At 34.8% G+C, this 27979-nt stretch overlaps 4 protein-coding genes across 8 annotated transcripts; 2 read left to right on the forward strand and 2 right to left on the reverse strand.

The window, feature by feature from the left end:
• Positions 1-239: 239 nt before the first annotated feature.
• On the reverse strand, positions 240-3964 carry LOC102627363 (probable myosin-binding protein 5). The gene is made up of 3 exons (XM_025099189.2): positions 2608-3964; positions 1370-2239; positions 240-670 (listed from the first exon to the last, which is right to left on the reverse strand). Exons 1-2 carry the CDS (start codon positions 3368-3370, stop codon positions 1395-1397), a joined length of 1608 nt encoding a protein of 535 aa, XP_024954957.2. The 5' UTR covers positions 3371-3964; the 3' UTR covers positions 240-670; positions 1370-1394.
• Positions 3965-4357: 393 nt separating this feature from the next.
• On the reverse strand, positions 4358-8168 carry LOC102620906 (polynucleotide 5'-hydroxyl-kinase NOL9). Its single transcript, XM_006476637.4, has 9 exons — positions 7653-8168; positions 7330-7427; positions 7162-7195; positions 6837-7006; positions 6480-6663; positions 5921-6101; positions 5589-5688; positions 4947-5074; positions 4358-4820 (listed from the first exon to the last, which is right to left on the reverse strand). Exons 1-9 carry the CDS (start codon positions 7841-7843, stop codon positions 4767-4769), a joined length of 1140 nt encoding a protein of 379 aa, XP_006476700.2. The 5' UTR covers positions 7844-8168; the 3' UTR covers positions 4358-4766.
• A 1113-nt stretch (positions 8169-9281) lies between these two features.
• On the forward strand, positions 9282-22047 carry LOC102620449 (transportin MOS14). 5 transcript variants are annotated; one of them, XM_025098778.2, is made up of 27 exons: positions 9282-9606; positions 10156-10201; positions 10420-10482; positions 10839-10886; positions 10981-11127; positions 11693-11824; positions 12561-12601; positions 13107-13198; positions 13367-13494; positions 14204-14279; positions 14436-14556; positions 14639-14738; positions 15282-15363; positions 15896-16029; positions 16378-16494; positions 16906-16957; positions 17170-17325; positions 18323-18446; positions 18548-18629; positions 18707-18795; positions 18870-18944; positions 19031-19085; positions 19888-20007; positions 20095-20187; positions 20275-20420; positions 21167-21344; positions 21475-22047. In XM_025098778.2, exons 1-27 carry the CDS (start codon positions 9542-9544, stop codon positions 21751-21753), a joined length of 2841 nt encoding a protein of 946 aa, XP_024954546.2. In that variant the 5' UTR covers positions 9282-9541; the 3' UTR covers positions 21754-22047. The 5 variants fall into 5 exon arrangements, with proteins under 5 accessions (XP_024954546.2, XP_024954545.2, XP_006476698.2 ...); XM_025098777.2 differs by having other exon boundaries at positions 9283-9606; positions 10124-10201; XM_006476635.4 differs by having other exon boundaries at positions 9284-9606; positions 10124-10201; positions 15947-16029.
• A 3334-nt stretch (positions 22048-25381) lies between these two features.
• LOC102620161 (serine/threonine-protein kinase AtPK2/AtPK19-like) lies at positions 25382-27979 on the forward strand. Its single transcript, XM_006476634.4, has 6 exons — positions 25382-26195; positions 26283-26365; positions 26637-26757; positions 26873-27046; positions 27278-27385; positions 27477-27979. The coding sequence occupies exons 1-6, from the start codon at positions 25641-25643 to the stop codon at positions 27759-27761; spliced, it is 1326 nt and encodes a 441-aa protein (XP_006476697.2). The 5' UTR covers positions 25382-25640; the 3' UTR covers positions 27762-27979.

Genomic DNA, 27979 nt, shown 5'->3' on the forward strand with positions numbered 1-27979 from the left:
CTTGATACATAATATTAACTTTTAGTTAATAATTATAGTTTTTATCCCTCAACAACGGTTACAACACCTCAATGCCAAAACAAAATCTTTGTTTAGTGAGTTTTCAAGATTAGTTTGGCCAGCTAGTTAATTTCAAGATTTTTTGCCTTATGGTATCTCTAGATCAGACTCTTGGAACGGTATATTTAACGCTTGCAAACTATATGAAACATATTAGGAAACATTAGTCTAATCATAATGTCCTGTTCATCAAAGAAATTTACTGATAAAATGACAAAAAGAAAAAAAAAAAAAAGGAATCCATTTATGATACAAAAATTCTGGTGAAAGAAACAATCATCAGTTCATCATTCGTGTATGACACTCTATGCAGTTTGGTCATAAGCTGTAAAGGCTAATGTTCATGCTTTTTCTACTTCCATGGAATCTCCAACAATATCCTGGCATCCTTGTAAATAATACGGAAATGCTGGCCAAGCAGCTCATCGTGGCTTTGAAATTTGAATAGAGGATGTATAAGCTCTAAAGTGAGTACACAACATGTATAAAACCTTAAAAGTCCTTGTATAAGCTGAGAATAGCTGAGAATAGAGGTCCTAATTTAATGACTTCACTGATATAAGGCTTGCAGAGACATCAATGACCGCCCAAGCTTACAGCTATATTTGTCCTGCACAATAATCCATCAAATAAAAGGCAATCGAGATTTTAGATCATAAGTTGTAGTGCTTCACTAGAAGTATAAAATAAATGCTACCCGTTAATAAAAAACAGTAAGGTGCACGAGAAGAAACACTGATCATGTACATACTGCAATTATCATAAAATGCAGTCGTGCATGCATTTGCAAATGCTGCCATAAACTTTGCATATCCATGTTTGAACTTGACAATTCATGGAAAACGACTTTCCTTTTGTTAAAGTTCTTGAGTCACAGAAAGAATTGCATAACCAATCATTAACATATATGTTAAGCAGATTTTAAACGTAATGACCTTATGGGTTCAGATCAGACTTCATCAGAACCATAATTGAAAATAGTTTTGGTTCTCGATTGGAAACTGACACAATCATTCTCAGCATGTAATAGCAGGATTGCATAAAATTTAGGATTACTAAAGGGAATGCATCATTATTCTCTTCAAAGGGTGGGTATTTATGGCAAAGTGAAAAACTTCTGGGGATGGATTATATCTGTCAAAAGTTTTGATCCTTCACTACCATTATGAAGAATCTGAGGGTAATCTTTTAAGATCAATCATCTGCTTCAAGCGTATCCATCCACTATATGCATATGTGTTTGTGCTTACACATGGACTGACAGGACTAGCATATCCCTGTAGAAGTATTAGGTATGTATGTCTCTTACCTGTATCTTAATGTGGTTAACATTGTTAGCTAGACTGCAAGGAAGAGATCACATCATCTGTAGCAAAGTGAACTTTCTTGTCTGTGATTTTCAGATTGCCCATATGTTTGGATTTCAGTAATTTGTCATCGGTGTTCCCTTCATTCTCATCCGGCAATGGCCCAGCTTGATCATTAATCTTCACACCTTCTCCATCACAAGACACTTCAACAAAACCATCAGGCGGGCTGCTAGAGTCAGATTTTTCATTGTTGGATGAGCAGGATTTTGATATAAAATCCTGATAATCGTCATCAGCTTCACCTTCTTGCCCATCAATTTCTTCTTCCCTTAAGATTCCATATTTTTCTCTATAAGCCTCAATTTCAGCCTCTAAGTCCTTGATTTCTTCCTCTCTTTTTGTGAGCAACTCCTTTGTTGATTGCAAGGCTTCCTGGTCATACTCTGCCTGCTCCTCCATCATCCTTTGATATTGTAGGGCATCCATCTGAACAGCTGCCTTCTCTGCTTGCAATCTGGTGATCATAGCCATTGCATTGTTAGCTGCAACAGCAGCTGCACTTCTTTCCTCGTCTAATTCCATGTACAAATCCATCAGTGACTTGCGATCCAAACGAACCTGTCTATTCAGATGGTGCAAAATTGAATCACCATAAGCTTCATTTGAAACATTCCCCTCAGCATCCTCCGTTTTCTCAAGTGGCGATTTCCTCAGAATCCTAGTACTCCACCTTGGACTGGCTTGAGCTGAATCTGAAAGGGGGATTCCGAAAAACTTGTTTCCTCTAATAAAAGTAGGCGTCTTATCTTCATTAAAATCCTCGGCATCTGTCAGCAGCGGCACTGCTGCAGCTGTCGTTTCGTCCTTAACTATTGAAAAGATTCATGAACCAGATCAATAACATGCCAAATAGAGACTATCATTGGCATAAGCACTTCAAGATTGTTCAATAGGTGGGATGTCAAGACATTTGGAAATATAGTAATCTATATTTAAATACAAAACATATAAATATATAAACAAGTGGCGCATAGCTATGCAGGCTATGAAGAGAAGGAAGGAGTGTCATCATTCGGGATTAAATGAGGAAAAATAAAAAAGAATTTGGAAACAAATAAAATCATGACAGCCAAACACCAAAATGTTTCGTGACGAAAGCTTTTTAAACTGCATAGCCAACATTTCAAAGAAAAAGAAAGGAAGTGCAACGAATTTAAATGAAGGGTTCAAAACTCACATGGCTTACTGAGACTCAGTGCATTAGAGCTGCCCTCATCTTCTGGAAGCTCTGATTCATTATCTGCACTAAACTTGAGTTCTGTGTATCGTATGTGGGGCAACTCCAAATTGCGGGTCAGGTCCATATTTCTCTGCTCCTCAATCCTCGAGGTCAAGAATGATGCTCGTGGAGAAGGAGCAGGCGCTTGTGATGTCAGGCCAGAATTTTTCCCCTTTGGATAGGACTTTACCTTCAATGGCTCCCCACAGCACGAGCAGCATTGAACACTGCTCTTCTCCACATGCACCATTTCATCCTTCTTATTAGGAGGCAATGTCAATTGCATTTCATCATCATCTACAATCAACTCCATATCCTTCTGCAAAATCCCCACAAGAGACTTGTACGTATCACAATCCCCAGATTCTCTGCCCGTAGCAAATGAGAGGAGACACGGCTCGCACATCTTCCTTATATCAGAAAGTTTCTTGTGGACATGACAATATGCAAGGGATGATACATCCTTCTTGTGAGCCTCACATATGGATTCATTGTAATAAAAATTAGGATTCCTATGAACAAGAACATGATCAATTCTAGTGCAAAGCAAGCAAGGGATCTTCAACTCAAAGAACTTGGCAAATTCATTGGCAGCAAATGCAAGAAACCCATCAATGAATAGAATAATGATTAACACCCATTCAAGAACGGCATAAATCAAGAAATGCGGGAACTTTCCCAGCTCCTGCTCAACATAAGATTTAAATGAACGCTTTGCCATAATGTTTTGGACCCTGAAAAGATGAATCGGATTTATAAAAGAATGAATAAATAAATATTTAATTTTATCCTTATCTATGTTGCTTAAAATCAATCAGGTTTGGACAGAAATGCTCAAAGGATGATGAAGCAAAAGATCATGACCTCAGGAGGATAACCCAGACCGGGATCATGACCTTTCTCTTTGAGTGATCGAAGAACAAAAAGACAGAACCGAAGGGTGTTATTCAATTTTAGGTTTCAAAGTTTGAATGGTGAATTTCAATTGCTATAAATAGGAAACTTTTATTGAAAAAAATATGAGGTTTATTTGCAGGACTATATACCGGAAATAACGGTCTATCAAGCATTGGACTAAACGATGTAGTTTTGCTAGGCTATTTAGTGGGGATTTGTTTTCGGAACAGCACCTTGGTAAATTTATTATTTTATTATAATACCCTCAGATATTTTATTTGACAAAAGTATTAAAATGATTAATATACTTAAAGTTGGTCGAATTGAGCATAACATCCACGCATCCATTTAATTCCCTTACTCTGCTACTCTCAGATTTTGTTAATGATCTACAAATTCTTAATAACTTTTTATCTGCGAGTTTGTTGCTGCTTCCGCTTACTCAACTTGCTCACACACACAAGTTTCTTAATGGTCAAATGGACAACATGCGAGCTGCTTTTTCTGAAAGCTAATATCAGGAATTTGAGTGTACTGTATATCCCAAGAACAGTTCAGATATGGCTTTTGCTTTAAATAACATTCACTGCAAAGCCAGGTCCAATTCTTGGCTTCCACGACGAAACTAGTTCCCGCAGCACAAATTCACAATCATCTATCTCATTACACTAGTGTCCAGGTACCAACCACAACATAAACGCTAAAACACAGGAAAATGATTAAATTACTAGTCAGCATTCAACTACGTTACCACATATAATTCAGGCACATAATTTAAACATTTATCCACAAGCAAACACATTTTAACAGATGAGCAAGTAATGCAGATTTCAACTGCCACAACAACTATGCTTGTTACATAAGCACAACAAATTCAGTATACCAGTTTAAAATTGCATAAATGTCATCACAAAACCACCTTCAATGTGGGATCTAGTCTACAAAGTACAACTTTAAGAATAAACTGCTATCATTTCTGTGTCAGGACTGACTGAACAGGTACATACAGAGGTATATGCTTAACTGGAGATGAAATTTCACATATCATCCTACTAAACCAATTGAAGGAAACAGTTTATCAGATCTATTAAAACTATAAACCTGCTGCTGCCTGTTAACAAAAATGCCTATATCTTGCAAGCTTTGAATGAAACTTAGCTGAATGTCCATGAATTAGACTGTATAAAGATAGTTCTTGAGTATCAACAGCTCTATATTAACTAGCTTGTTGGTAAAACATTGGCAGACATATAAGGAGACATGCATCCCTGTACCTGGGAGGAAAAAAGATAAATTGTTTAAAATAAAACTTCAGTCAAGGTACAAGGATCTATATTTGACAGAAAATGCCGAACTTAAGTGCTTAGAGCAAAATACTGTTATCTGAAAGAAATGGTAACCTGCAAAAGGCATGTAGGAATTTGGATGAACCCCTGAAGAAAAAGATCAACCTTTTCTAGGATGCCGGGTGGAACAGGCGTGATCACATACAGCAAACCTTTCAACGTGTCAATTCCTCTAACAATCCCTGTATTATAAAGGCACCATGTAAGCTCAGAAAATTTTATTGTATTTTTATTTTTTGGTTAATGTCTTGCACAAAAATCAGAGATTAGTATCATGACAATCAAATTAATTAGTGCAAGAGTGAAGCATACTTTCACAGATAGATAAAGCACTATTTAGTATTTCCGGCACAAAACAACATCAATCTAAATCTCAGCATGCCCTTATGATACATCCCCGTCTATTAAGAAAATGTTAATTGGGGGATTGCTGACATATCTTACAAGTTTACAAGTTATTTTTTATATACGTTATCACTGTTTTTATTTTCAAATATGAGCAGAAAAAGATATAAGGTCACAGGAATTTCAGTCATGCTAGAGTCCTCATCCCATATTTCTGATGCTAATGAAGTAAAATCACAGTTGATGTAAACAAAATTATGACTTATTCAAACATAATAATAATGTAAATGCTAGAGAAACGGAAACTACTATCATTTAAACATAGCTAGACAGAGAAGTGAAGTGACCTACCAAGACCTACACAATGAGGTAAGTTTTCAGAAGCATCAGAGCTAATTGCCAGGCCAACAATAGTTGCATTCAAACTGTAGAAAATTTCACTGCTAGGTACCTGGGATAAACAATATAAACCATAAATTTAAGACCATTCCTGCATAATGACACAAAGGGAAAAAGCACATAGCAAGCTAGCATATCTGACATTCACCTTAAATTTTTCCCAAATATCTTATATGTAACATTGACAAGACATAAAAAACAAAACGGTACGGGTGCAAACTATGCTACAGAAATATTATAATAGCCATAACACCTACAGCAATCATTTGATGCCTTAAACCAACCTGGCAGTAGAGATGCCTTATCTTGATACTTGAGATTGGAACTTGATAAGGAGGATGAGCAGCTAGTGCCTGTGCAAGTTCTTTAATTATGGTGATGTTTAGGTCACTAGGAAAGCACTGCCTGAAATAAGCCATTGTTCTTAAATCCCGTAGAAGGCGTGCATCCTTTTGTACAAGTACTCTGTAAAACAGAATCGAGATATGATGTAATCTATAGAAGCTGCATGTACTCAAAATATGATTCAGGAAATAGACAAACAGTTAACACCAAATGTCAGCTGCCGGAGGACTAATGTTCATAGGATACAAAATGAAACAACTTGTCACTTGAACAGAAAGCCATTTCCTACTAATATTGATTTTCATCCATATACAAGCTTTATGAGTATTTTTGGACCAGAACTCCGTATAGGAACAAGAGTTAGAGCAGAATATAAGAGTGGAGCATTGGCATGTCCAGAAACAAGAACAAAGGTTGACACATGTCCAAAAAGAATTTATCAATGATACAGTTATCCATGATTTAATAGAGTAAACTTAACAAAAATGAAGAACTTACGATCTATTGAAAGAGTCCTGACGAGCTGAACTGATCTCTACAAGATTAACATCCACACCTTCAAAGTTGTCCAACCAAAATGCCCCAGCTGGTAGATTCTTCTTCTCAAATGATATGTTTATCTTAACAACGTGTGTAGGAGTAATATATTTCAGCATGTCCACCAATATATCATAACCAATACCTGAAAAATTATAGGACATGAAAATCATAGTCATGTTTCTGTTAAATTACTTGAATGTTCACAAAGGATAATAATTATAGTGAAATAAGTAACCCATCAAAAGAAAAAAGAAAAAAAGTTCTCATTGCAAATTAGAGAAACAAAAATGCAGTTAAAGACATTAAGAAGCACACCTTTCACCCAACCAGGTGTATTCACAATGAGAGGCAACTCAGTCCGGCCAGGGCTTTCACTCTCATTAAACATGTAGTACTCCTTGCGATAGTAATCATATAGGGTAGTGATATACTTCAAATATGCTGTTGGATCTCTTTTTGAAGAAACATCACCAAAGAAATAGCACCTACAGAGAGTAAATATCAAACTATAAGAGAACACAACTCATCTATCAATATTTATGTCCAACAATACTGCATGTTCATATGAATTCAGCACACACTTCAAATTCTCTGCACGCATAATTACTCTGAAAGCTGGAATCAGTCAAAAAGTTAGTACCTTTTTGGCGTCTTCAAGCATGGAATTGTCAAATCTATTTTTAGGAAAAAGAAACAACAAAACAATAGCTCGTTACCAATAGAAGAAGAAAAAAGAACATAGTTGAAAATGAAACAAAAACCTGGCATAGAAACCAGAAAATGGAGATACTAAAGACTGTATCAAAACCTGGCGTCAGTGTATCAACCACAGTGAGGGACAAAAAACCAGGAGCAGTAAATTCAGGCTGCCCAACATCGGTATCCAAATACGCTACTTTCTTATATCTGCATACTCGGCAATGCAAGCTTATCAGGAAAAATAAAATAAAAAGCAATACAAAAATATATGAGCATTATACAAATATATGAGACCCAATTGACATACAAACATGTATGTGCTGTTGCAAGACATTAAACTCAACTAACATATAAAGTAAAACTAAAAATACCCATCAGAATAATACTTCAAAGTCGTTAAATAAACAGCTGAAATGACTTAAGAAGAGTTACCTCTGGAGAAGAACGTTGACAAGGTGGCGAGAGAAGGTAGTTTTGCCACAGTTTTTGGCTCCACAAATGAAGGCAATAGGAGGAGGGGAAGTGTTTGAATCGTAAGCTATGGAGTCGGCGGCATCGGACCATTCTTGTGGGATGTAAATGGCTGGAGATGGATTCTCAGTCTGTGGCATATAAGCGGCCATAGCTATACGGCTACGGGTTGCAGGCTGTTCTTTGTTTTGATTTTGTGCTCTGCCTTATTTTTGTTTTCGGTCCGTGTCGTTTGTTGGCTTCTTGTATGCTCATTACATTGTCATTATATAACACAGCGGCTGCGGCGTGAGTGTAAGATTTTGTTATTTTGGGTATTGATCGTGTTGAATTTTGTGAAGGCTAGCAGTAGTGCGTGACTGCTGGGTACTCGCAAACAGTGCATGTCCGTTTCGGCTTTGAAGGAGGCCGTGCGAGTTGAGTTGGCTCGGACACTTCGACTGAGTTGGGTTGACTCGGACACTGCGATTGAGTTGGCTTTTTATGGATTATGACTTCGACTTTCAAGGCTCCAACGTTATATGGGTTTTATTATGGTTTTAGTGTCTTATTTGAGCGGTGGAACTAAGTGCACTCTTTTATATTCTGAGAAGTCCCCTTCTCACGACCATTCGGCTGCAATTAGATGTATTTTTAAAAGCACCTGGGGTGTACTTATCCATAGGCAATTTAATCTGGACCAAGTTAAGCCCGTCGCTATAATCTAAATATCTGTAACTGTTTTTACTTATGGGTAATCGTGTTTAAAATTCTAGTCACGCGTCCTTATTAGAAGGAAAAAGAATTCTAATAATATGCTGTAAAAGTATATCAAATTTTCTCATTTCGAATTTTCGATGGATAGTGAACGAAAGGAGATTTCCATTTTGAAATTCATTTACTAAAGTAGCTGAGGCTGATAATGTTTAGGATTGCGTACATTGCATATAAATGTAACTAGTCAAATCCAAAAGAGTATCATATATCATAGAAATTATTACATGCTTCTTTTTTTGACAATTGACACAGAGCTTGTGTGGTCGTCTATTTTGTTTATATATAGCCAGTTTTGTTTTAAGATGTGTTTGAAATTGAGGTTGAGTAATTGTAAATTAAAAATTACAACATTAAAGTATTTAATAAACACTAACTATTGTATTTTAAAAGTTATATTAATATTTTTTTTAACTTATATAATAAAAAATTTATTATATTTTTAATATTTTTATTAAATTTTTTATTTATTATATATTATTAATTTTTTTTTTATAATGATAATTTTTTTTTTAACAACAACTGTTAAACTACAATACCTTAATCTCAATAAGAACGTTAGAACAATTGAGCCAGTGGGCTGCTGATTCAGATGTTTTCATCCAACGAAGTTCTCCCAATTGACAACCTGTTCGCTGGGCCCGAGATCTTACACTTAATCCATTCACATGCCACGTGTCCAGGCGTACAATTACGGTGCGGTCACGTCTCTCTACAAACAAAATCTTGAACCATCTAGCGCACAATATAAGTCAAACACAAACAGATCAAACGGCTATGTCTACACTCTTTCTCCATTACCATCGATCGATCACACCATTAACACCGCAGGCGCCAAAACCTCACTCTAACTCGTCCTCTGCCCACCAATAGTCCAATACCCCTCCAAAGAAAATAATAATAATAATAATAAAATAAAATAAAAAATAATATACCATTTAATTAAAAAATCAAATTGTATTAATAATTTTGTTAATTTATTTTATATCCGTTTTGTCGCTGCACAGTGTTTCAGTTCGATTTTGAAATGGAGAGAGGCATGGAGCTTCAAAATACAGTGAAAGAAGCCCTAAACGCACTGTATCATCACCCGGACGATGCGGTGCGTATGCAAGCCGATCGATGGTTGCAAGATTTTCAACACACCATCGATGCTTGGCAGGTACCTTATACCTTTCACAATCTTTCTCATTTATTTCTTCGCAACAAATTCAAATTTACGTTGATTGATAGCGCTTACTACTTTAAGCTCTCTTCAACTTCAGTTCAATTATATATTATCGTTTATTTGGTTATTATATTTTTTTTATAATTTTTTCATTTGCGTTTCTTTTTCTGGCAAGATTTGATCAGTCAGTTGTATTTGGATATTGAAGAGTCTTAAGTTCCAATTGCATGGCTATTGAAGAATTTTTAGGGTTTTGTATGAATTTTGAGTGTGCTAAAAATAGTATGCTTACCTTTTGTCTTTATCATAGCGGAAGCACTTAAATTCGTTGGTTATTAGAATTAGTTGTGAATTGAGCTTTGCATTGTTTCTCCTTCTCTCCCTGTTGCTCTTGCTGTAAATTTTAGTACACATTTTATGGTCTGCTTTTTGTTTTTGTTTTTGTTTTTGTTTTTTTTCCCATCATGAGATGGCAAATACATTCATCTGTTTTAATTTTATGCAACTTTAGGTTGCTGATAATTTGCTTCATGATGCCACTAGCAATCTGGAAACATTGATCTTTTGTTCTCAGACGCTTAGAAGCAAGGTAACTGCATTTATTATTTTTTGTTTTTAATTTATTCTCGTTTCATGATTATATGTACACTTGGGTGCTTTACAATTCTTCAGTTCTATTCTCTTTGGAAGATGTTAACGCTGACGTAGGACTAAAGCAACAAAACCTTTTCTGGCATGTCATCTTATTTATCATTATATTTGCTGTTAATAGTGAAGATTTTGATGCCTTTCAGATTTGATTCATAGGTACAACGAGATGTAGAAGAGCTACCTTCTGAAGCTGTTCGTGGATTACAGGATTCCTTAAACGTGAGTATGCGTGGATAATACTTCTAAAAGCTCGGGTTTATATTTTGTTGGCAATATTTGTTACTTGAATATACAATTTCCTTATCTGTTTATGGGCCACAGAAACTGAATTTCTTACTGTGATTTGGTCATTGCATTACAAGGATTTTATAAAGCATCATGTTGCGCATTCATTGATGGAAGATGTTCTGAAATTGTTCATTTTTTATAAATCAAAAAAGTTTACATGTTGCTTGATATTTTAATAGTTGCATTTATCAAATGCAAGAAGAATGAGTTTCTTAGGAAATGTGAGATCCTGTTTATGTTCAGATGTTGATTATTTGTTCCTTAATGGCATGCTATTTTAAATGCAGACGTTATTGAAAAAGTTTCATAAAGGGCCCCCTAAAGTCAGGACTCAGGTATTTTTCTTAGAGTTGATATTTTTATAAAGCTGTTCGTGGCTCTGGCTGTACTGTATACTAGAAGAATTAGCTCACCTCTTTGGTTTTGTAGATTAGCATTGCGGTTGCTGCTTTGGCTGTACACATTTCTGCCGAAGATTGGGGAGGTGGTGGTATTGTTAACTGGCTTCGGGATGAGATGAATTCTCATCCAGAATTTGTACCTGGATTTTTGGAGCTACTTACAGTCTTGCCTGAGGTATCTATAAACCACCTGCTGGAGATAGATTCTTCAAAATGCATTTTGTTTCCTTCTCCCTTTTTGTGATTGCACAGTCCATACATGGTTTGCTTCACCAAATAGCAACTAATGTAAAACTTGTGACAAACTGGCCCTGGTAAAATTGATTTTCATGAGAGAACTTTTAATTTGATAAAAATTCTGATATTGCTGTATGATGCAAGAATTCAACATGCAATTTCTCTTTTAAACTTGGCAAGTGTAAAATCATGTGGAGCGCCTTATTAATCTGTTTTAAAAATTGATATTTCTGAATACTGGCCAAGATGAATCAATCTTAATGAATTTGATTATTAGGAGTTACTGTTTTTGAGGACACTGTTGATCCTATCAAATGCTGACTGATTTAGAGCACCGCTTTAGAGCACTTAATCAGGATGGCTTCATGTATTTAGTATGAACATGTGAATCGTTACCTTTTTCCATGGAAGATGACATATAACTACATAACTGTTTTGTTAGCATGGAGAATATTTCTGTACTACCTAATGTCATTTTCCCCTTCTGTTTGTTTTTGCATCAGGAAGTTTCCAACTACAAGATAGCAGCCCGTCCAGAAAGACGTCGCCAATTTGAAAAAGAGCTGACTTCTCAGATGGAGGTTGCTCTTAGTACATTGACTGCTTGTTTGCATATTAATGAACTCAAGGAGCAGGTAAAAACATTTCTTCGGATGATGCGGTTTGCAACTGAGTTCATATGGTTATTATTAAAGAAAGTTTCGCTTCTTAATTTTTGTGTTTGATTAGTGTGCTGTTGAAAATATTTAGATGGGTTCTGTTTATTGAAGTGGTGGAAAGTATGAAAAGGGAGTCATTCATTTTAAAAGTCAAGTCCACTGATAGTATGCCTCCATTATTTTGTTTTTTTAATTGGGTACTCTTCAAATGAGGGCCCAATGTTGCCTAAGTTTCACTAAAATTAACTAGTTTTTATTAGACGTCATCGGGGAATATCTAGATTATGAATTCAAAATGCAAATCCTTCAACTGAATATGTCATCTTTTTGTTTTTAGAGTTCTTTCTTAGCCTTAAAATTTTATAGCTGAATAGCAAAAGTGATATGGTGCAGAAAAGGCAGCACCATTGAGACAATAATCATGGTTCTATTGTAGCAGTTGGTAACTATCGGTGGCATGGCATAGATTGTCTTCTAAAACTGTAAAAATTGTATTTACTAGCTCTTTAGCTATTCTTTTCAGTGGTTCACTTCTGGAAATTTTAATTTTCAACCAGGACTTATAAAACTTTGGCATTGTCATTCCCAATGTAATAGATATATGCATCATTATATAAAATAAAATAGAAAGAACAAAAAAATTGAAAGTTCCTCTTTTAAGTTTTTCATCAGGTGGCTTTTTGATCATTTCATCTTTTGATTGGTTTCCCAGGTTCTTGAGGCATTTGCATCTTGGCTTCGCTTGAAGCATAGGTAAGTATTTTGGACCTTATGTTTTGTGGGGGGGATGAATTATCCAAGTCATTTTTCTTGGTTGCTAGCATTCCCTTTATTCAGGGAATTGTTTTGTGTTAGACATGTATTTCTATTTATTTTGATTGTTGTTTTGCGTTACTTCCCGACTAGATGTTTAGATGTTTTGGCAGTTATATTTTATCCATCTAGGGAATTATCCTTGAATGGTTTGAACCAGAAACAGGGAATTGTTTAGTGCATTAGAAATGTTTTGGCAGTTATACAGTCTCACCCCATAAAGATGGTGGGTGGAATAGGTGTATGAAGAGTTTCATCTGTTAAAGGATTGCTGATCTATTGTTGCTTGCGGCTAATTTATAAAGCTTGTTTCTGTTAATACCCTAATTCCTGTTTGGTTACTTGCTTTTAAACTGTGGCCAAAATGTTTGACCTTACCAATTTGCCCTCTTTATAGGGAATAATCTATGATATGGAAATTCATGGAACTTATTTTTGGTTTCAGGATCCCTGGATCTGTGCTGGCCTCTCATCCATTGGTGCTGACAGCTCTCTCAAGTTTGCATTCTGAGATACTTTCTGAGGCATCTGTTAATGGTATTACTTGTGGGACAAACTAATGTTCTTAGCTTGGTGTGATCAACACTTTTTTCTTTTTTAAATTTTCCGAGTCTTTGCCAATGAAGTGCAGCAAATTTGGAGATGGAAAAGTCTTGGATTTAGTTCTTACCATTAATTAATTACTTTTCCTTTTCGTCTTTGCAGTCATTTCTGAATTGATACACTACTCAGCAGCTGGAAGTTCTGGTGGTGCCACTGTAAACATGCCCTTAATTCAAGTAATTGTGCCTCAAATTATGAGTCTAAAGGCACATCTTACAGATTCGTCAAAGGTATGCTTTATTTTGTCTTTCTGGGGCTCATTATATCTAGCTTTTGTGTGTGTGTGTGTGTGTACACGCGGGCGCGCGTGTGTATGTATATATATAAAGGTGGGTGAAGCCCAAATCAATTTTTCAACCCTCTACCTTCCTAGGATCCGAACTCGGTTGGCCAGCCAAATAATTCTGCTTGACTCAGTCAGGCCTGTCGGGCTCATTATATCCACCATATGACCATGTCTGAGGCCCTGAGTTATTGAATAACACTATCTACATCCGGCTAGGAAAACAATATTGCTTCAGTCTATTTGAATTTACTTTTTTTTGTGTTGGGGTTAGGGTAGGCCTTGAATTGCAAAGACGACATGATACCACCTGTTCACGCTAACCTGGATCAAGTTTGAAGCACGTTTAGTTGTGGTTGTTTCTTAGAATTCATCAAGTTCAAGGAATTTTTTTTTTTTTTAATTTTGTACATTTCAGAAGATATGGAATGTTGCGCTTGCAATATATAAGGGAAACCAAAGATAATGGGAGCAATTAAAATTACCTATATGATTGTCTTCTTGTTTATTGTTGGTTCTCTTAGGGTTTTCTAAGTGCTCGATATTGTTGTCTTAATTTCTATTTATCTGCAAAAGTTTGAGATAATGCATTAGTGCCTACCAGTAAAAGTAATTGCAATTTGATACAGTATTTTGTTTGCTACTGATACTTTCAGGATGAGGAAGATGTGAAAGCCATTGATCGATTATTTGCTGACATGGGTGATTCATATGTTGAACTGATTGCAACTGGTATAGATTATTTTAATATCTTTGAGACTCTTAAAGATTTTGCATACTTTTCCTTCTTGTGGCTTGTACTCTAATTAATTCATATTTCTCCAGGTTAGATGAGTTAGGTTGTTTTACTATGATCACCTTCTGTCATTGATAACTTTCTTTTTACAGGTTCTGATGAATCAATGCTGATAGTACATGCATTGTTGGAAGTTGCTTCACACCCAGAATATGATATCGCTTCAATGACTTTTAACTTTTGGCACAGTCTTCAGGTTATTCTGACAAAAAGGTGAAACCTTCATGGCTTAACCAAGATAGATGGTTTTCTTTTCCTCCATGAAGCTCTTAACATAAAAATTCTAGTGTACCAGGGATTCCTATATCTCATTTGGTAATGAGGCATCTGCTGAAGCTGAGAGAAGTAGAAGGTTTCAGGTTTTTCGTTCAGCCTATGAGTCTCTTGTATCCTTGGTGAGTATGCTGATTAAGTTCATAAGTTCAATTTCTAATGTATCAACCTTAAATTTCTGCAAATATTTTTTGCACGGGCCTATGTTTCAAGAGAGAGACTTGGGCACTTCTGGTGCTATTCACTCTTCCACTAAATTCTTACCATGTATGTGTGTCTATTTAAAACAATCACATATGATTTATCTGGCAAAACCTTCTTTCAAGAAAATGGCAGTCTGGATTTCTAGATATTTGATGCAATTATTGTTAATGCTGACATTTTCCAACAATGCCAGTACTTGCATCATCATCACCATCATCATTATTATTTGAATTAAGTACTTGCAATAGTTTGGTTAGGTTACATTCTTGATAACTAGAAAATAAAATAAAATAAAATAAAGGTTATCACTACTGTTGTTGATAATTGTGTCAACCTCTGTCTGTGTTCCTGCCAAGAATTGATTAATACTCTCCTTATGACTTATTTCTCCGACTGGAAGAATCAGCTGCATGGAATTCTTATTGGCCAATACTTCTGACTGCTATGGTTCTGCTTCACAGGTTAGCTTCCGAGTTCAATATCCCCAAGATTATCAAGACCTTTCTTTGGAGGACCTCAAGGAATTTAAACACACTAGATATGGTAATTATCCAAATTTGGTGTAATAAAGTGAAAGATAAAGTTTATTCAGCTATTAGCATTTATCTATAGGACCTTTCAACCAATACTTTCTGATTGCTTTAGTAAATAAAAATTAGGTATTTGGCATCTTCTTTGGATTGTTCTCCTTCTGAAAGGAAAAAGATTACATTACTAGTTCCTCCAAGTTATGCATGTTATATGTTCCTTTTCTTTAGAGCATAAAATAAGCAGAGGGTGTTTGATTATTCCTATATTTTTCTTGAAAGAATGTTTGGTGGGAGCTGAGGCTTGCTTATCAGTGGAACCCGTGTATATTTTCTTTCTCATATCTTTCTAATAGAAGTGAACAAAAGATAATTAAGTAATTTGATTTTTTGGTCCTCATTCAGTGCCATCAACTGAGTGATTTGTTTCTCCATGTTGAAATGGTATTCTCTATCTTTTCTCCTTTTCCATGTGATTTAGTCACAGTTATCTTTTGAATGTGAAGGTTGTTCATCTGCCTCTTCTTTTATATTTTCATCTTGATGAGACCTGGCGTGTTGCTCTTCTTCAACGCTAACGGAATCTGTGATGTTGATAGCTGTTGCGGATGTCCTAATCGATGCAGCATCAGTTTTAGGTGGTGATGCGACGCTGAAAATTCTGTACATAAAGTTTGTTGAGGTGTGTTTTATTTACTTTGCTGCTGGATTATTGAGTTTGTAGTCAAGCATTTTGTTGGCAAAGGAAGGCAGAGGGAAAAAGAAGGGGGGGGGGGGGGGAATAGAACTTTGTAGCTCCTTGTTCTCTGTATGATTTTGTAGAAGATGGAAGAGCAGATGTGTTATTTACTATTCCAAATTGTCATTTCTTTCCCTCTGTTTTCTTATTTATGATTCTTCTATCATCCTTAAGAAAAAAATCTTTTCTTTTTTCTTTCCTTGTTAATCCTGTTTTATGTTATCATTATGTTTGTTTTTTGGTATAACATCTTATTTTGTGGTCTGAGTACATCCTTTTGAATTGATAAAGGGTGTAGCATGCTGTGGAAATAAACATAATGAATGGCGTCCAGCAGAAGCTGCTTTATTTTGTATCCGTGCTATATCTACTTATGTATCAGTTGTTGAAGCTGAAGTCATGCCCCAGGTTTGCCCCAAGTTCCTTCTCATGATTCTTTTTTTTTTATTAAAAAAAAAAATTCTTCCTGGTGATGTGATGCTAGGCTGCTCTTGCTGGTTAGGGCATGGCCATGTTGGCATGTTGCTCAATTTTGATTCACATTTTTTTCTCAACATATTTATAATGTATGATATTATGAAATTTACCCCATTGCATTGCAGCTTGATAAGTGTTCTTGTGTTTTGATGACTTAAAATTCAGTGAGCCCCTTGTTTGGTTTGCTATAACTAATTGAGTGTTTTGCATTGTAAATTATTATAATATGAAGTTTCTCTTTACTTTTTCTAACTTTGCATTGATTTTTTTTTTTAAATTAAATCTCTGTTTGTTTGAAACTAAAAGAAATTATTGTCTTCTAAACTTCTATGCTTTACACAGGTTATGGCTTTGCTTCCGAAACTTCCTCAACAACCCCAACTGCTCCAGACTGGTATTCCATATGTGAAATTTCTTACCTTTTAATTTATTTATTTTAGGAAGAGGGCCACTGGTGATGGTCTAGAGTAGAGATGGTGGAACATCGTTCCTGAGGCAGTAGTAGATGATTTTTAAACATGGTGTTCAGCTTCTAACCATGCAATAGTTGTTATTGAATCTTATCATTTGTTGCTGATATGTCATCTGTTTACCTCTTATCCTCAGTTTGTTTAACCATTGGAGCATATTCAAAATGGTTTGATGCTGCATCAAGTGATCCATCTATATTGGCTTCAGTCCTCAGCATTCTCACAAGTGGCATGAGCACATCTGAAGATACGGCTGCAGCTGCAGCTTTGGCTTTTAGACACATTTGTGATGGTATGTAATATATTTGATCAGAAAATTTTGTTTGTTTACCAACTGTTTTCAAACCAACGCAGCCCCGCCTCCTACCTCTCTTCAAATCCCCCGGGGGGGTTGGTGTTTGGGGTTGGAAATACGGTTGCTTTGATTTAAATGCCATTGGTTCCTCATAGGTGAAATGAATGGGTTACTTGTGCATGTGACAACAAAGAACTTATCAAGAAGATGATGTTATTTTATTATGGACAAACTTTTATTTGCAACCTGTAATGCATTGAGTTTCTTATCTTCAGACTCGAGTGATCTTATTAACATAGATTGTTCATGGCTCTGCCATGAGGACACTCTTAAATTAAAGTTCTATCTGATAAATAGGAGTGTATGGGTTGAAATCTTCCAACCTTAATGTTATGTGGGCATCAGTGGGTCAAATCATATGAAACCAAGAGGTCAAAGGTTCAAATGCTGTTGGGGTCACCTAGCTAGGAACACGACGCATAATGGTTTCTGCTTAGAAGTAGTTATGGTTTTGAACATTGTATGCTGAGGGTTTTATGGATTACCAAAAGAATAATGGGCAACATAGTAGTAGAAAGCCTCGGAAGAATGAATAAATTTTGGTTCACATCATGGAAATTTTTAAGATCCTTGTTCGGTTTGTGGTTGAAGGTGTGTTTGAGAGAGGGAATGGGGTGGATCGTTTAAATTTTGACTCATCCAGTTTATGGATATGCACATCTTGGAAATGTTTGGTGATTATGATATATCCTCTATGGTCTTATATGTTTGATATTTTTCCGCATTATTGTTCAATTTCAATGCTGTTATTGACATGTGTTTTCTTTTGGCTGTCTTTACAACATATACCTTTCTAATTTATATTTGTTTTTTCAGTTGTTATATTCACTTCAATTATTATTTCTTTGTTTATTCAGTCACATATTATTACTGATGATGATTGTGTATTTATAGTGTATCAAGTAAATTGTAATGATTCATATTCAACTTGTAGATTGCCGGAAAAAGCTCTGTGGATACTTGGATGGCCTCTATAATGTATACCGCACAGCAGTTAATGGGGAAGGTAGTTTGAAAGTTTCTGCCGAGGACTCGTTGCATCTAGTTGAAGCCTTAAGGTAATTTTGTTGCCCAAGGCCAAAAATGATCACTGCTGCACAAGATGGAATTAAGTTCTGGATAAATGACTTGCTTAATTTCTTTAAATTTATTTTTGCAGCATGGTTATTACAGAACTTCGTCAAGATGATGCTAAGAAGGCTCTTGAGATGTTATGCTTGCCCGTTGTTACGCCATTACAGGTTAGTTCTGTTTCAATCGGTTTTGTGAGCTTTATTTTCTCATTAATGATACAATAGATTTATCATCCAACAAGCAGGAAATTATCAATCAAGGACCAGAAATATTGCAGAAGAAACATCCTCGTGACTTAACCGTTCATATCGATAGATTCGCTTACATTTTTAGGTATAGTTCAGTTCTGTCTTATACTGCTTCAATGTATTCAAATGTTCTGAATCTACAACTGCACTCAATTTTAGGTATGTAAATCATCCTGAAGCAGTGGCAGATGCAATACAAAGGCTTTGGCCCATATTCAAAGCTATATTTGATATGTGAGTTTCGTAACCTTCTGGTAACTAGAAAATCTTGAATTCACAATTGACTGTTGTCTAATCTCTCTTGAATATGTCTGGTGCAGTCGTGCTTGGGACATGCGAACAATGGAGTCTCTTTGTCGAGCTTGCAAATATGCTGTGAGTTAAATTAAACTTGTTCGAAATTTAGTAGTTAAAGTGCCTAAGTATAGCTTTCTTCTATATTAGTTAGGTGAATTTATGAATCTGATCATGAAGTAGTCTTGTACATGGTTGCATGGGAAATTAATAATCAAATTGACATTTTGATAGTGATGCTATAGATCTGTGTGCTAAGTTTCCTAATAATTTCTCAATTCTCTGTCTGTTGAGTTTTTTAGTCCCTCCATTGTACAACTTCCTCATGAGTGCTTTCAGTCTCCATGCATTATGCTTTCATGCCTTTCTCTGTTGTCTCTTTATTCTGATGTGTGAGATTATGAGCTTGCTACAACTTTGCATGTCTGCGAATTAAATGTGATTTACCAGATTTCTCTTGCCTGTAATGTCTTCTGCTGCATACCTATTCTTGTGTATTACTGATTCTCTATAGTGATGATCTAGATGTTGGTGTATGTGAGTCAAAGGGTAATTCTCCAACAGTATGCGTGGCAGCTTTTACAGTTTTACATAATTTTCAGTCAGTGGGAAGTAGTCTGCCTTATTAGGATCTTCTCAGTTTGCCTAATAATAAAATATGGCCTGAAAGGAATTTTTTTTTTTAATTTAATAATATCTTGGAACTACATCCTCCCACTTTGGTTGATTATAAGATACAATTTCTGTGCCAAGTTGTTTGAAATTTAAAGTTGGTAAAATTTGCAGTTTTAAGGGAGGATTGTTGCTATTACATGGTTCACATGAACTGTAGTCACAAATTTGTGTGTATTAAGGTGATAATACTGGTTGATGTTTTCATTAGGTGAGAACTTCCAAAAGGTTTATGGGCATCACAATAGGAGCCATTCTGGAGGAGATTCAAGGCTTATATCAACAACATCAACAGCCATGCTTCCTTTATCTCTCCAGTGAAGTTATAAAGGTGGTCTTCCCTCCTGAAGTATTAGCATTAATATTCTAATTTCCTTTTCTATTTTAAACTTGAGCAGTTGCATATTTTGGGTGGCAGATATTTGGTTCTGACCCGTCTTGTGCAAGTTACTTGCATAATTTGATAGAAGCTCTTTTCAAGCGCACTACATGTCTTCTCACTAGTATTGAGGTGCGAGTTTAATTTTATAAATGTTGTATTGTCTTCTTTCCTGGAGTGGCCTCTAGTTCTCTTGCAACTTGATAATAAACCCTGCAGGAGTTCACTTCGAGACCAGATGTTGCAGATGATTGTTTCTTGTTGGCATCCAGATGCATTCGCTATTGTCCTCAACTCTTTATCCCATCTTCTGTATTTCCATCCTTAGTAGATTGCTCAATGATTGGGATCACAGTACAGCATAGGTTAGCTTCTCTCTCTCTCTCTCTCTTTCTCTTTGTGTGTGGTTACTTATATTGAGCAGCATAAGATTTTTTTGAATTTGTGGATAGATGTGATGGTTTGGATCATTTTGTGTACATATAAATGTTGTTTATTAACAAGCAAGGAGGAAGAGTTAAAAATGACCATTAAAAAATTAATGCATTAGTCCATTATATATTTTGCTTGGCAATCAAGTTAGTTTGGTGTTTACTTGTGTATCAAAGGACATTGGCAACAATAAAAATGGAATAATATGTTAAGAAATGATTTGATAACATAATTATATAGTTCAGCCTCTGAATAAAGTTGGATTGGAAATCTAAAAACATCAGTATCTGTGGCTTCAGCACATTTTAATTATTTACTTTGGACACAGAAACACTGTGGCATAGCAGCATATGCACATTGCATTGTGCTCGCAGACCTTATTGCTTATCTAATTGCATATGATATGCAACACATGGCTGCTTGCACAAGGTTTAGCTATAGTGCATCTGTGTCCTATGGGTTGTTTTCTCCAATCTTCCCATTTATATATTTTATTTTTCCTTCTTCTGTGGCCTTCATTAATTATTTGGTTCTTATTTGCCTTACAAGCACAATAGAGAGTTAATGTAATTATTTGGTTCTTATTTGCCTTACAAGCACAATAGAGAGTTAATGTGGTACATTTTGTTTAAGTTTTCCGTTTTTTCATTTTTTTTTTTTAATTCTCATTTGTTTGCAGAGAAGCTTCCAATTCCATATTGACATTCTTGTCCGATATCTTTGATCTTGCAAAATCTTGCAAAGGAGAAGAATTCTTATCTGTAAGGGATAGTGTCATTATTCCTCGAGGTGCTAGCATAACCAGAATTTTAATTGCCTCCTTAACAGGAGCTCTCCCAAGTTCTCGACTAGAAACGGTAGGTCCTATTTGTCCTCACTCCTAAGACATTATTGCAATGTGCGTGGTTAACATGGTGAATTACTACCATTTTTTTTTTTCCTCCTGGCTTGTATAAGATTGGATTTTCATGGATTGTTCTTACACAGGTAACTTATGCACTGCTAGCTCTAACTCGGGCATATGGTGTGCGATCGTTAGAGTGGGCCAAGGAGAGTGTTTCATTGATCCCATTGACAGCATTAGCAGAAGTTGAACGTTCAAGATTTTTACAGGCATTGTCGGAGGCAGCATCTGGGGTTGATGTCAACGCCACGATGGCTCCCGTTGAAGAGTTGTCTGATGTTTGTCGCCGTAATAGAACGGTTCAAGAGATTGTCCAAGGAGCATTGAAACCGCTTGAATTGAATAGGGTCCTTGTATTATAGTGGAAAAGCAAGGAAGGGGCTGTTTTGCTAAGGCCCTGTCAGTTATATGAACTACTTTGTTTGTGTATTAATTATAGTTATTGGTAGTTGTGCATCAATTTTCATTCTCCAATTTTTTCTTAGGAGAATCTTGGCGTATGTATTGGGTGGGACTTGGGGAGAGAATTAGGTGATTGTTGTATCTTCATTGTCCGAGTGATTTCTACTACTGCATTGGCTTCAATTCTTTTTGGGGTAAATTTTCAGGTATAGATTTGTAATTTTCGTTTGTAATGGAAAAGTATTATTTTTTTATTTTTCTTTTTCAATGTGGTTCACGGCTTTCACTTCTTTGTTTATACATATAACTTTAGTCAGGGATGCTCGCGAACAGTGATCGAAACTCGAAACAATTGTTTCACATCTTGAAAATCAAATTCAAAACCGTCAACAAAGGGGGTGTTCGGTATGCCTCGTTACATGAGGTGCATTGCTAATCATGTTTGGAGTGCCAAGTTGTATTATAACGCACCCTAAAAGTCAGGTTAACTAATGTAGTAGTTGCCTCATTAGCTTGTCTTTAAAAAGAAAAAAAATCTTTCAATTTTTTTTTGTAATAATAATAAATAAATATAATTTTTGAATTTAATATAATTTTATTTTTATTTTTACATTATAATTATTAATAAAAATTAATAGATTTATTATTCAATAATATTATATTTTAATTTTTATTATATTAAAAATATAACTAAATGTATTATTTAATTATATTATAACAATTAATATACAAAATTGATTAATCTTTAAAAAGTTAATATAACTAATAATAAATACTTAATATTACATTATTTAAATATATTACAATAATTTAATTAGTCATTTTTAAATAATTTAATATAACTAGTAATAATTATTTAAATTTGAATAAATTTGGATAATGATAGTTGAAAATTAATAATTTAAATGATTACTAGATAATTTAGCACAATTTATTTTGTTAGTGAATATGTTACAACAAATTGTATCACTTTATTATTTTGTAATTATCTTGTGGCATATATAAACTTTTATTCTATCATCCTAAGATGATTTTTGAACTAATCTTGTAGATTTTAAATATTTATTTATGTTATTATATTATTTAGAGATTATTTTATTAAATTATTTGTTTTGATCTTTATTTTACATGTTATATATTTAGAAAATACTGAAAAATAAATGTTATATTTCTGAAAATTTGAGACTATAAGTTTCAATCTTTTTGAAAATTTATAATATTTTTTAATTTTTTATTCAAAAATTTTGAATTTTTAAAATTTAAGACTTTTATATATAGCATTTTTCTAAGTATTGAATATTATTTTCTAAATATATAATTTAAATTAATCACAAAAAATTAATATAATATAATGTATCACTAAATATTATACAGTATTATAATAATCAGTGCTAGTGTAATATAATATAATATAATATATTTATATTAAAAAAATATAATATAACACAATATATCGTGGCGAATGTATCCAAAACTAAAGAGTTTGGCCTTGAATATTTCACGGTTATATAGTGCGTTTCATTCACGAACATCACAGTTCGCGTAGGAGAATAGTCAACATCCCCACGTTCTGTTCAATGAATTCTCCTTCCCTTCGATCTATCTGCATAGCGTTCATTCACCAGACTCCAATAATGGACACTAATTTTTTGTTTTTTTTAGAAGAATAATGGCTACTATTTAGTTGTCCGTCACCCTTATCCAACCTTCTATATATATATATATACTAATTTGATAAAAATATATTCTTAAATATATTAAAATCTATATTTTTTTATATTTTAGTACCACTTTATTAAAGTGAAAATATTTCATTAGAGAAGAATTATATAATCATTTTTAATGAAATTATATTTTATTAAAATAAAAATTATAAATTTTAATATACTAATAAATAAATAAAATATAATTTTTAATATATTAAAATTTATAATTTTTTTTTACTTTAATGACACCTTTATTTTAATATTTTAATAAAGTGGCAATGAACTCACTTATCATCAAACCAATAAAAGACTAGGGATGACAATGGGGAGGGGAGGGGAGGGGATTAATCTTTCCTTACTCATCCTTGATATTTTGCGTATGTTCCCGTCTCCTCTATAGTGATTTAACATCCTTTAAGATTCAAGATGTTAAGCCACTGCCCAGGAGACTCAAGTTCTTGATCAAACAAGTTGCATAAGAAACCAAGATCAGATATCTAGTATTCAACTCAATCCCAATAGACTCTAGATCTAATGATTACTATCAGTGTTTTAACCTAAACAAGAAACAATTCACAATACACAAGAACAGAATATTACGTGGTTCAATTGTGCATTACATGCACAATTTACATCCACAGGAAAAGCTTTATTGATGAATCAAGAAGACACAATACAGAGCTTCTAAACAAGAGGTTACAAGCAACAAGAATAACCTCTCTCACTTTCTGATCTCTCTCTCAAGCTCTCTCTCTGAACCACACTATTTCTCCCTCAGTGACCAGTTTTATACCACTGATGCTGAAACCCATATTGCACAGAATCTGGACACGTGTGTAACGGCTTTTAACAGCCTTGATTCCCTTCTTCACGAGCTGGCTCACGTGCTTCACTTATGTTTCTCCAAAACAACAGATGCTGAGTCGTTTAGCCTTTGAACTTAAAAGCCACGTGCTGCACGTGACAAATGACTGAATCATTTGATCAAAACAAACCGTTTTGGGACTCTGAGTTTTGGATTCATTGCACTCAAGTCCACACCCTCTCTGTCCCCGTCAGAATTACTTGAGAGAATCTCCATCTCTTCCCCGAATAATAACAGGGGATCCCCGATCTCCGAATAACTAATACATTTTATTTTTGTTTTCGATTTTGAGTTAATCATATTAAAATAAAAAATTCAAATAAAAGTAAAGTTCGAAATATATCTTACATTAATATCAATTACAAAAGTCACATACATTAAATCAGTAAGTAACGCAACATGCAAGGGATACAAACTTCTTTTACAAATTATCATGAACAAATTAATAGTCTAATACAAAATTGTTACAAATAAAATCAAATTTAGTTTCAAAATTAACTTTTTCAATGGTGGCGTGGGCACTTTATAAATGTGGATTATTCCCTTAACAACACAATAGTTAAATCAGAGCAAATCAAGAGCAAATATTAGATTAGATTAAATATTAAAATTGTGATTCGCTATGGGCAATTATAACATCTAAAAATAAATAAAAAATAGATTTAAGTTTAAAATATTTAAAGAATATTAAAATTAAAAAAAAATTTGGACTCATAGAATCTACTCGGTCTTTTTAATATCCTAAATAAAAATTTAAGATTTTAATTAATTAATTAGACTTAAAAGTTTAATAATATAAATATTTTGATATTTTTTATTTTTATCAATATTTATAATTTTATAATTTAAAATTTATTATTTATTTATTAATAATTTAAAAAAATTAAAATTAAATTAAAAATTAAAATAAAAAAATGAGTAAGGGATGAAAATTTCATCTCATCCCCGTCTTCTCCCAAATAAAAAATTAAATAAAAATTTATTCTCATACCCTCTGTAAATAGAAAAAATTTCCAAAAGTACCGATCCCATAGATATTTTTGCCATCTCTAAAGGACCCTGTATGTTTCACTTTCTGCGTCTCTCTCTCTCTCTCTCTCTCTCTGATCACAAATCAACCCCCTTCTCCGTTATTCTGAAATGTAATCTCTGCTCCTCCAGCCTCCCTCGTTTGGCTGGCTCCGTCCTTGTTCTAACTTGGAAAAAAATAAATAAATAAATAAAAAGGGAGTAAAAGGCGGATTTCTCATCTTTCTTCAACCTGCGGAGCAAAAACATGGTGTCCACGTCACAGAAAAACCTTCACTCACTATTAACAACGAAACTGAAAAAGCTAACCATCACCCCACCCTCCGCTTCTTCCCCAGACTTCGACTTCACCGAAGTCTTCGGACCCTTAACGCCCTGCCGCCACAACAACCAATCACCTGCATCCACGTCAGCCTCTTTGGGTGACCCGCAGGTGATCCACAACCGTTCCCACTCTTTCGTGGGTCCCTCCCCTCGTTACGCCCTCTCCTCCTCCCTTCCTCTCCAAATCCAAGAACTCGAACACGAAAACGATGCCGAATTGGAAGCTGAAAGTGAGAGAAAGATCGGGCCGGGTGATTTTGAGATATTTAGGGTTGTGGGACAGGGCGCGTTTGGTAAAGTGTTTCAAGTGAAGAAGAAAGGAGTCGATGATGGCGATAGTGATGGGATTTATGCAATGAAAGTTATGAGAAAAGATACGATTATAAAGAAGAATCATGTGGATTACATGAAAGCTGAAAGGGATATCCTCACCAAAGTCACCCATCCTTTTATTGTCCAGCTCCGCTACTCTTTCCAGGTGATTGATGCTTTTATTCAAAAAAGTTGACTTACTGAGGAGTCCTTAATTTTTATTATTATTATTTTTGGTTGGTTAACTTTGCAGACGAGGTCTAAGCTGTATTTGATATTGGACTTTATAAATGGAGGGCATCTCTTCTTTCATCTGTATCGGCAAGGAATCTTCCGGTATCGTTCTCTGCTTGTTTTTCAAGTTTTGGAAATTTATGCACTTTCAACGATGAGTTGAGTTGAGTCCCGTCCCACTGTTACGTATTATTCATTTACTAGAGAGTGAATTTATAATTGATAAAATTAATATTCTGCCGTCCAATAACTAAATGCCACGTCAGTAGAGACTCAAATTAAGACTCTTAACTGTTAGAATATTACTCTTTTAGTTTCAGGGGAAAAAAGAAAAAAGAAAAATGTTTTGACTTTGGTTTCTTGGATTGAGTAGTGAGGATCAGGCAAGGTTTTATACTGCTGAGATAGTATCTGCGGTTTCACATCTTCACAAGTGCGGGATCGTGCACCGGGATCTTAAACCAGAAAATATACTCATGGATTCTGATGGGCATGTAATGGCAGCACATTCACTTAATTCACACAATCAATTATGTTGTTTTTTCTTTTTTCTTTTTTTGGGAGGGGGGGTGTTTAATTTCTAAATGTGATACTCATTTTGTTTTACAGGTTATGCTAACTGATTTCGGACTTGCAAAGGAAATTGACGAATCAAGTAGATCAAATTCAATGTGTGGAACCACAGAATACATGGCTCCTGAAATTTTACTTTCAAAAGGCCACAACAAGGATGCAGATTGGTGGAGTGTTGGAATTCTCCTGTATGAAATGTTGACGGGGCAGGTGAATATCAAATCAATGCAAGTAATAGCTTGCAATACAATGCTTTTATTTTATTTAATTATTTTTCACTGTTTGTTCGTAAATAGTTTAGAACTGCTTTCTCATTTCCCAGAAAATTGCCCTGCTTCCCATTGAAATTAAAATAGAAAAATTGTTGAGGAGGAAACTCAGGATGCCAATATTTCAGTTTTTATTCCCCCCAAATTTGATGTTTCGATTTGCCTCCTGCAGCCACCGTTTACACATGCAAATAGACAGAAGCTTCAACAGAGAATTATTAATGAGAAAGTGAAACTTCCACCTTTTCTTACCAGTGAAGCTCACTCTTTGCTTAAAGGAGTAAGCTTTCTAACACAGGTTTATTAGTTGTTCTTTCTTTTTTATTTTTCCAAATTAATGTCTGTATCAATGGATAATTCTTTTATTTCAGTTGCTGCACAAGGACCCATCTAAAAGGTTAGGTAGCGGGCCTGGTGGAGTGGACGCCATCAAACACCACAAATGGTTTCGATCAATCAACTGGAAGACGTTGGAGGCCAGAGAAATGCAGCCAAAATTCAAGCCAGATGTGAGTGGAAAAGACTGTATAGCCAATTTCGACAAGTGCTGGACAACAATGCCGGCAGATGATTCACCGGCTCCCACACCGACAGCAGGTGAGCATTTCAAAGGGTACACTTATGTGGCGCCTAACCCTTGGCTTTCATCAGTATGAATTAAAAGGTTCCAACCCGAAAGGGGGGGAAAATAAAAAAGGTGAATGATGAGGAATGCACCTGTCCATAACTCCTTGATAGTTCTTCTTATTTTTCAACTAGAATATGATGTCTACACTTGTTGTATATTGTATTATATTCTTGTAAGAATAGCGTGGATTTTCAATCAAGCCTCTAGCCGATATATAGAAATGTTCAAATGTTTTCGTTTGGTAAA

The sequence above is a fragment of the Citrus sinensis genome, chromosome 3, assembly GCF_022201045.2.
Source record: "Citrus sinensis cultivar Valencia sweet orange chromosome 3, DVS_A1.0, whole genome shotgun sequence".
Taxonomy (NCBI): Eukaryota; Viridiplantae; Streptophyta; class Magnoliopsida; order Sapindales; family Rutaceae; genus Citrus; species Citrus sinensis.

Coding starts and splice junctions, on each gene's coding strand:
- LOC102627363 (XM_025099189.2), bottom strand. CDS start 3,370: ATGGCAAAGCGTTCATTTAAATCTTATGTTGAGCAGGAGCTGGGAAAG. Junction 2,240..2,607: donor ACTGAGTCTCAGTAAGCCAT/GTGAGTTTTGAA, acceptor TCTTTTCAATAG/TTAAGGACGAAACGACAGCT.
- LOC102620906 (XM_006476637.4), bottom strand. CDS start 7,843: ATGGCCGCTTATATGCCACAGACTGAGAATCCATCTCCAGCCATTTAC. Junction 7,428..7,652: donor GTCAACGTTCTTCTCCAGAG/GTAACTCTTCTT, acceptor CCGAGTATGCAG/ATATAAGAAAGTAGCGTATT. Junction 5,689..5,920: donor TAAGGCATCTCTACTGCCAG/GTTGGTTTAAGG, acceptor TGTTTATCCCAG/GTACCTAGCAGTGAAATTTT.
- LOC102620449 (XM_025098777.2), top strand. CDS start 9,472: ATGGAGAGAGGCATGGAGCTTCAAAATACAGTGAAAGAAGCCCTAAAC. Junction 16,030..16,377: donor TGTACATAAAGTTTGTTGAG/GTGTGTTTTATT, acceptor GAATTGATAAAG/GGTGTAGCATGCTGTGGAAA. Junction 16,495..16,905: donor AAGCTGAAGTCATGCCCCAG/GTTTGCCCCAAG, acceptor TGCTTTACACAG/GTTATGGCTTTGCTTCCGAA.
- LOC102620161 (XM_006476634.4), top strand. CDS start 25,641: ATGGTGTCCACGTCACAGAAAAACCTTCACTCACTATTAACAACGAAA. Junction 26,196..26,282: donor AGCTCCGCTACTCTTTCCAG/GTGATTGATGCT, acceptor TTAACTTTGCAG/ACGAGGTCTAAGCTGTATTT. Junction 27,386..27,476: donor CTCACTCTTTGCTTAAAGGA/GTAAGCTTTCTA, acceptor CTTTTATTTCAG/TTGCTGCACAAGGACCCATC.